Genomic DNA, 8927 nt, shown 5'->3' with positions numbered 1-8927 from the left:
TCCCTGAAAGAACTCAGCAGTGCCACGGTTCGGAATCAGCCAAGCACGACAAATTGACATAGAGATAGACTGATGCTGCAATCTCATGACGACCTCAAAGCCCACAAAACATAGTAACCTGGCCTGGTTCGATTGACAGAGCTTCAACGCTGACACATTGGCTCTTATGATTCCTAGCCGATGCCGCTGCTCAATCTTTGCGCTCCTATTTGAATCATGTCGGGTGCCAAGCGCTCACAGTCAGCGGGGTGGATCCCCCATGCTTTCGACGCGGACAACCAATCCTGCTGGGTATGAAGTGATGTGTGTCAAACTTTCACTTGTTGAATTACCACTACTGTACCTTTATCTGTCTGGAAGCATGAACCAAATTGGATTCAAATCTGAACTCCCTGACGATCAGAACAAAGCGCCTGTGCATGCCTTCCAAAACAAAACCTTGGGTAGCACCCGCTGCATTTTCGGGCGTGCGATCCACTGTATCCTACCTCAGAGTGCATCAAAGCTTTCTTGACTCTATAACCGACAGCTGCAGCTGGGCTTATGTTGTTCGAGTTTGTGTTAGAGGTTGGTGTCTTGTGCCGGAAATGATCCAATGAAGTCGCCCATGAAATTGGGAGCAACACTCGTAAAACTCTTGAAAGCCAGAGCGACTCAAGCAACGCCAAACGGCACGATAACTCCAGCGATTGCCGATGACCTGACAAGTGTGCAGATGTCGTTGGCAATCCATCGGAAATTGTCAGTCAAAGTGACACCGCTACATTCGCCAACACGTAGATCCCAACGGTTTCAATTGTATCGCCGATGGACTTGGGCTTATCGCCCAAGCCGCGCGATATTGAACAACAACAAAGACTTGACAGACACAACCGTCTTCACAAAGTTGCAGAGATGGTCGAAAATACATCCGAGTATCGTGTAAGCGACAGTCACGCGTGGAATCATTGCTGAGATCAACTGAGACCCTGCAGCAGTCAAATGATTCGGAGATTCCAACGCTACATGATCGTAGTAAGCTCCTTCTGACTTATTGGAAATGGGCGACCAGGCTCCTTGGACGACGTGGACGTCTGCCGGCATCAAGGGGCCTTCCTGAAGGATGTTTTGGAAGTCAAAGTTGAGACAGGTAGGCTCACAGCACGCTTCAACTTTGGTCATGCCCATGTTGGACAGTTTCTGTGAAGGAACATCGGGAAGACAATTTGGAAGGACCAAGTTCTGTCGGGATAGTTGATGAAATAGCCGACTTGCTCATCTTTTCAAGACCTGGCAGGGTAGATGATGATATGGAGTCGGTCTGTTTGAAAACACAACTTTGACGGAAATTCACCAGGGCCATGCTCGAGAGCCGAGAAGAAATGAGATTTCTAGGCGCAGGAAGTTAATTTGACATAAATGAGACCGCATGAGTAGTTCAAAACATCCGCACTGAAGCTTTGGTGGCCCATTCTGGAGAAACATAAAGTTTGGTGACGAAGCTTCCTACAGGTGCCACGGGCTTCTGGCCTTGAGAAATAGATGGCAAGCGACTGAAAGGCAAAGTGCGTTGGTTTGCCACTTTCCTTTGAATTAGACGTGGAACCTCGTTTTCCCCACGAATAATCCGCACACGGCCTGTTGTTGGCCGCATTCATTCAATCAAATGCGTTCACATGGAGAAAAATGATTGCAAGATGGCGATGGACTCTGTCCTGCGGGCTTGGTCTTTTGCCAACCAGATTGACGTTCGGTGAGAACCTCTGAAGTTGAAGTAAGAATCGGCAAATTGCAAGGATTTCGTCCCGCGAGTCATGCATATTCCCATTTGGGCACAGTTGTTTGGCATGATTGGTCAGGCCGGACATCCAAAAGTTGGACACCGGCTTTCGGCCCGCTGTTGACGGCGATCAACAACATCTAGCTCGCACAAATGTGCAGCCAGCCGCGCTGGTGGCTTGAAACCCCACAAGGGTTAAAGTACTGCGCGTGCTGCCGACTCTTGACCACCTGCCGATTCTCTGCGAAGGCACCCTGCGCCACTCGGAGGCAGCACGGCCGGGGGCCATTACACCTGCCACCTCTCCAGTAAGTCAAGTCAGACCAATGGATGCAAGATTGATTAGCCAGAGGGTCATAATGGTGCGCTCAAGCAATCCGTTGCAGCGACGCCGGACGGCCGGCCGGCCCGTTTAGGGATGTTTTCTCCCCCTCTTCTTCCGATATTGGTGAAAAAGTCAGCAGGAGCCCTGAAGCCGCCACCACACCTTCAGACAAGGCAAGGTAGGTAGGTAGGTAAGACAACACTCTATTTCTGACAGGTGGGGCCTGAGATAAAGACACACGCCTTCAAAAAGACATGCAAGCAGCCCGGGTGCTTTCATTTGAGCACTCCCAAGTGAAACAGGCCAGTTGTGACGACAAAAGTCTCGATCTAAGCTGAGACCGTGACTCATCAGTCTACATCAACGCACCTTTGGACAGCTCATTGTCTTGAGTCAAACTAATCAGCTGCAGCGGCTCGGCTTGCATGGCGATGGCTTGCCGTGGTGGTTGTCACGCAGTTGGGTTACAAAAAGAAGTTGGCAAAAGACATACAACACCGGGCATTCGCCGGTCGTCACCGACCCGACTACTACTCCAGCCCTCATTAGCTTATCTATGGGAGAGCGGACGGGATCCCGAGTTTTCCAATGGGTATGGTCGTATGTGTTAGCACTCTCGAAGGGAAATGATTATGAGGGGCAGATTGACAGTCCTGAGAGCGTCCTTTCTTGGGAACCAAAGCCAGCACATCATCCTTCGTCATCTCGACAGACGGAAGAACACACACCTAATAAGTTGCATTTTGAACATGCGGAAACGGATCAACTTACAGCGGCAAACCTTCAAATCGAAGAGGCGGGCAGATGTCAATGTATTGCCGGAGGCTTGCCCTTCGTCAAAGCATGGGAGGGGAAGTTAGGTGCAGCCGCAAATGATGAAGGTCCAGACAAACGATAGGCTAGCCCTGTATACATACTTACGCTCATGAGTAGAGTATTGCGAGGGCCAAGGGCACTTTGAAATCGAGCAAAACACCTACAGCTTGCTATTTTTCCAGCAGGAGTTCCAACTCCAGTGTATGATGCCAGCCACAAGAGACATTTTCGTCTACATCTAGTAACACAGAGCCAATGTCGTCAGTGAGCGAAGGAGTCAAGTGGAGAAGGAGGCTGGCCTTCTTCACCAGGGACAAAGTGAGGTACTGCTCGTTTCTTTCGGCACGTCATCTGGGATGCAGGCATTTGTACCGTGACAACTTGTCCAACGAACCTGACACAAACGCCGAACAAACTACATTCAATCCCAACCAGAATGTCATCATTTTGGAGTTTGAAGGTTTATTAGCTGAACGCATGCGTGCTTGCAGACAATGAGATGTGGTGTGGAATGAGGACGCGTTGCGTGGCAGTGCTGTTGGACGCTGTGAATGGGCGGTAACTGCCGATTTCAGCTCCAGATTCGGCAGGTCGCTGAAAGAAAACGAATAGTGGGGGTCTGATGCGTCAGTGTGCAACCTCCAGCGCAGGGGGCCCCCACCCAGTCGCCCAGCTTCCTGGTAAAAGAGGGGAGGTTAATTTAAACATTTTAGCACTTCGCTCGAGGCAGAACTTCTGCCCGAGCTGGCTCAGCATGGCTTCATTCACGGCAGTCCGGGAAACAAGCCCATGCGGCCCGACATTCATGACTCTGACCATCACCACGCTTTGAGGAGCCATTCATTGGCTACACTGGGTGTCGCTTCTTTGGCCATGATGCGTCGCCACGTCGTTGAATCTCCATGTTTGCAGCCAAAGCCGAAATTTTGCACTTCTAAAGAATATGATTTGTGTAGGACGGACAGCAAGGATTTTGCACGTAATAATAAAAATATCCCATGAACCGGCTGCTATTCTGATTTTCTAGCCTCGATCGTGCCGATCCTCTCGTGCTTCCCATCATCCTGTCCACCGAGCTGGCGCTTGGCCGGTGCTCACCTCCACCAGAAGGCCAACCTGTTCATGATGTACGTGGGATATAACTGTGCCGACCAGCGAGCCAGAAGACGCATTTCGGATCAGCGAATGATGTTGTCGAATTTGAATCGCGCAGGGGTCTTATCAGGGTCGAAGGCCTTATCGTCGCGCCGGCCTGCCTGCTTGGCCGTCTGGTCGGGCTGGGCGTTGGGAACCGATTTCTGCTCCGTCTTGGACTGCCCGTCCTTGGCTGTAGATGCCCAGGTATCGAAACTAGACATGAAACACCTTGTTAGCAGATTGAAATTGATGGGTATGCATCTCAGGTTGCGTACCGGCGTGGTTTCTGCGCTTTGGGAGTCGCCAGTATGTCGCGGATTGCCCTTGCGTACGCGGAATCAGCCGGCGGGCGCTCGTCCGGGTCGGTCATCTTGCCGCGGTCGGACGCGGAAGCTTGGCGAGACATTGTTTATGGTCGTCTGCGTATTGTATTGCGTGAGTGTGAAGTAGCTGTGCAGGTTTGCGCTTGATGCTATCGGGGGCAATTCCAGCACGATGCAGGTTGTGCAGGAAAAGATCAGAGGGGCACGGGCAGCTGAATGCGAGAAGCCTTATTGAAAAGACGGCGGCCAGAAAGGTGGAAGGCACGACCCGGACACAGAATTCCCTTGATGTTTTCAATCCCGGCAGGTTCTGCCCAAACATCCTGCTCATCGCGCCTGCTGCAAACACACGCCCGATCCCTTGCCCCGCTCCTTTGTCAGCTTGGGCGGGGGGGATCATGAATGGGTTTCCTGCCTTTAGCATCACACACTCGGCAGCGCCAAACGCCCCGGGCGACCTGCAGGCTAACAGAAGAGAGCTTCTCGCTGCAAATTCATCTTGGACCGCCTTGGCATAAGATTTGACATTCATCGTCTTCTTCTCGATGTTTAACCATGCCCGTCTTAGCATCAACGGTCGTGCTTTCTTGCTCATCCGTCTACCATTTGCCTCCTCTGGGCACGAAATGACCTTCCCTCTGCCCTCAGGTTCGATGCACTGTCGGGAATACTTGGAGCTCAGAATTGTTTGAACCTTTGTATTCCCGATCAACCTCTCATGCTCTCGTACCACGAGTCTTGCATTTTTGTCGCGCACACGCCATGTTGCTTCAACTTCAACATCATCCACATCAATCTGTCATTGCCGCCCCCAGATCGGCCGCAAGTCAGGTCAGGCTCCTTCCACTGCTGACCTGGCGTCGTCTTCCCGTTTGATATCCATGTCGTGGTGAGCATATTGCCGATGGACATCATCCCGATGGACGTTTTCTTACCCCCCTAGCCACAGATTTGTAGCTGGGTTCATGAAGAGGATCCGTTACCATCACCTTTCACAAGTTTTACGCAGAATTCGATGGTCGTTGTCCACCGGCCACCTTCCTGTCTAAGGGACCTATTCGGGGTTGGCTGTCTCACGGGAGTACCCGATCTTTATTATCAGTCTGTTCGCACTTCTATGAGCTGTCTTGGAATCGGAGGTGGAAGGAGTGACTCCATTTGAGATGCATCTCCAGTCGTCCGTCTAGGAGTTTGACATTGGATTCTGGTGTCAAACCAAAGCGTCAATAATTCTAATGAGAAAGCGCCCCCCGCCTGCTAGAAGCTCCTACTCCTGCCTGCAGCTCCCCTTCCTCAAAAGCTGCCACTCCTCTCAAATCTGGAAAGCTCCTGCTCCAAAACCTCCCATCGACGAGGTAGCTTTCCTCGGCTTCCTCCAAGCTACCACTTCAGAGACTCCACCACGGAAAGCTCCAGCTACAGAAAGATCCCAACCCTTCCCAAAGCGCCTCCCAATAGCCTTGCTAGAATCGTGAACAACGGGGTGGTCCGTAAGAAGATGGACTTCTGCTGAGACGCACGCGAGGGTATCCGAAGCTTCCGTCGCGCAAGTCCCATCTTCCGTGGACCGCACTCCTTTCCCCAAGAGCAGTATGTGTCCGAAGCGGTGTCTCCGTGATTTCGAGGTCAACACGTCTCCTTCATCCAGCAGAGCGCGAGGTAGTTGCCCAAGTCGACCTGCAGATAATTCTGCCCTTGATTCTGAAATCTGGAACGAATGATGTCCACGTTTTACTCATCGACAAAACCTTTCTGTATCGGCAGCAGTTTTAATCGGCAGAACCTTTCTGCAGGGCATCTGCAGGACCTGTCTGCGTCGGCAGGACCTGTCTGTATCAGCAGCAGTCTTTATCGGCAGGAGTTTCAATCGGCAGGAGTCTTATCGTGACTGAGACGCTGCGGCCAATGGGAGAGCCGCGCCTTCCAGCATACCATAGTGGTCTGGTTCACTGATACCAGTGATGTGACTGGCTAGCCTTAGGATACCGCTGGTATCGTAAGGGCAGGCTAATCAGAGAGACGATTCACCCTTAGGATACCGTCGGTATCATAAAGGATGGTATGGACCCACAGTATCAATCAAGGTTGACCGTGACAAAGCTTCTTGGAGTTTCCTGCCATCGTACGTAGGTACCTTACCTCTACCCTCGCTCGTCAGACATTGGAGCCTGGGATCGACTGCGGAAGTTCTCAGCGTAGTGACCTGCTGCCGATTTCAGCGCTATGCGGCAGTCGGTATTTGAGGACCCGCCCGTCACACCGCCGCGCTGCCCCAGCTAGCGAATACTGAGCTGCGACCCCTGAAACATCCCATCCCGTACATACGGCTTGCCGTCGAGGCATGTCGGGGACAGACACGTGATCCGAGCAGGTCTGCCACCGCGGAGGGACAGTCTGTTGTTGTTGTTGTTATATTTAACGCCGTGGCGGCAAGGGCGCGGCCGCCCTTACGGCCGACCTCCCGAGGGGTATATGGCGTGGAGGGCCGCCGGCTCAAGCTATATACTCTACAGTACACGCCTCTTCCTAACGTCCTCCAAATCTTGCCCGTGGGCTACTATGTGTTCTATTCGTCCCTAGTTCCCGCTGGTTCCCTAGTTCCGTTGTGGTCTTCCGGTCCTCTACGAGGAGGGGGTTGTTACTAAGGTCTAGGTCAAGACCTAGTCCCTAGTACCGCGGGCAGATCTTCTGGAAGAAGTCTGTCACGGAGAGAAAGGCCTGGAAGCCTTCATGATCAGTAATTAGCCCCTTATAGTACTGCTCAAGAGATCCTATAGGCCCTATAGGCTCCTGTGAACTAGAAGGGTGGAGGGTGGGCCACTGAAGCCGCCTCACTAAGGTCTTTCGGCAGTAGACTAGGTGGTCTACTGCCTTTGCCTCCCCGCAGGAGCAGGTAAGTAGTGCTTCTGTATGGTTGAAGCGTTGGTGATATTGCTCGAAGTCTTCATGCCCTGAACGGGCTGCTAGGAGATGGTGAAGGATCGCCCGTGGCAGGGTCAGTTCAGGAGGGCAGGCGAGGAAAGCCTTAAGCCCTAGTTGGGTGTAAAAGGGCGTTGCCTCTTGCTTCCACCATCTTCTATGCTGGCGGTATATTCGCTCTCTAGCAAGCCGTTTGATCCCTGATAGGGTAGCTAGTTGGCCCCTAGGGGCTGGCAGGGTTGTGCCCTCCTTAGCTAGGATGTCTGCTTCCTCGTTTCCTTTGATACCCTGGTGCCCTGGGGACCAGTGGGTTTGTATGTTGTATATCCTAGCTGCCTCTTGGATCTCAAGGAAGGCAGCTTGTGAGGAGTCTGGGGCCATGCCTCGGATCCCCTGGATAACGCTGGTATTGTCGATACAGATATGTATAGGCTGGCCCTGGGAGGTAAGGAGGGCCCGTCGCAGCCCTGCCCTCGCCCCTTCGGCCTCGCCATCAAATACTTCTGCTATGCCGAGGCGTCCGCAGCCCTGGGCTATGCGTTTATTCTTACGGTAGATAACAAAGCCAAATCCTGTAGCGCTATCAGGGGCTTTAGAGCCATCTGAGTAGATGATAGTATGCTCTTTTGGCACCGTCTTGAGCCAGGCCTGGAAGATCCTGGCTGCTACTTCCTTCATCTGTGTGACTATAAGGTTATTGGACCCTGGGAGGTATTGCGGCTGTAGGAGTGCTGGCCTTGGGCACTTAGGTAAGAGGCCAGCTGTCCTTTGGAGCCTGGTCTGCTGCCGCCCTAGCTGTAGAAGCCTTGGGACCAAGGGATGTTGTTGGTCAACCTTCTGTAGGCGTATAGCGAAGCGTAGTCGCGCTGCCTCGAGGGCTACCTCTGCTGTAGGTAGGCCAGCATCTCGGATGAGGGCACTGGTTGGTGTGGTCCTCCAGACAGGTAGGATAGCCCTTGCTGCTGCTGTAATAACTCTTCCGACTCTACAGGCTAGACCCTTCTGCCCTGTGCCGACTGTAGCTATCTGCGAAGCAGTACTGCTTCTAGTACCGTTGTTGCTGCTTAGAGCTGGCTTAGTTAGGCCTGCATACCAGGTTTCCGCTCCATATAAGGCTATCGGGAGGGCGCAAGCAATAGCTGCTTTTCGAACTGCAGCTGCTGGGAGCCCCCCTTTTGTGTTTGTAAGGTGCTGTAGGAAATAGGCTACCTTCTTTGCTGCTGCTACCTTTATTCCTACATGGTGTTGGAAGGTGAGTCTCCTGTCAAACCAGACCCCTAACCATCTTATAGGCTTTGTTGAGGCTTTAATAGTTAGGCCTCTCGCTTGGATATCGGGTAGGTTTGTTGTCTGTTTATGTTTTCTGCTGAAGTGGATTGCCTCACACTTAGCTGGGTCAAAGGCGACCTTATTTTCTGTTCCCCAGCTGAGGATACTAGTGATCTCCTGGCCTAGGGCTGTAGCGTTCGCTTCTAGCGAGGGGCTAGTAGCTACTAAGCCTATATCATCCGCATAGCTAAACCGTAGCTTCTGATCATCAGCTAGGATATCAGCTATATAGAGCAGGAAGAGGATAGGTGACAGCGGAGAGCCTTGTGGTAGTCCACAGGATAGAGGGAAGTCCTCTGTAGTAGTATCCTCTAGCCTG

The 8927-nt window shown here is 52.3% G+C and overlaps 1 protein-coding gene across 1 annotated transcript; it reads right to left on the bottom strand.

The window, feature by feature from the left end:
* Positions 1 to 4078: 4078 nt before the first annotated feature.
* CGGC5_v017271 (uncharacterized protein) lies at positions 4079 to 4443 on the bottom strand (the record flags this gene model as incomplete). The annotated part of the gene is made up of 2 exons (XM_032027911.1): positions 4079 to 4250; positions 4313 to 4443. 2 exons carry the CDS (start codon positions 4441 to 4443, stop codon positions 4079 to 4081), a joined length of 303 nt encoding a protein of 100 aa, XP_031875758.1.
* Positions 4444 to 8927: the final 4484 nt, after the last annotated feature.

This window comes from Colletotrichum fructicola, assembly GCF_000319635.2.
Source record: "Colletotrichum fructicola Nara gc5 chromosome Unknown KSG_Nara_v1_contig12, whole genome shotgun sequence".
NCBI classification, from domain to species: Eukaryota; Fungi; Ascomycota; class Sordariomycetes; order Glomerellales; family Glomerellaceae; genus Colletotrichum; species Colletotrichum fructicola.
This window is presented reverse-complemented; position numbering and strand designations above follow the sequence as displayed.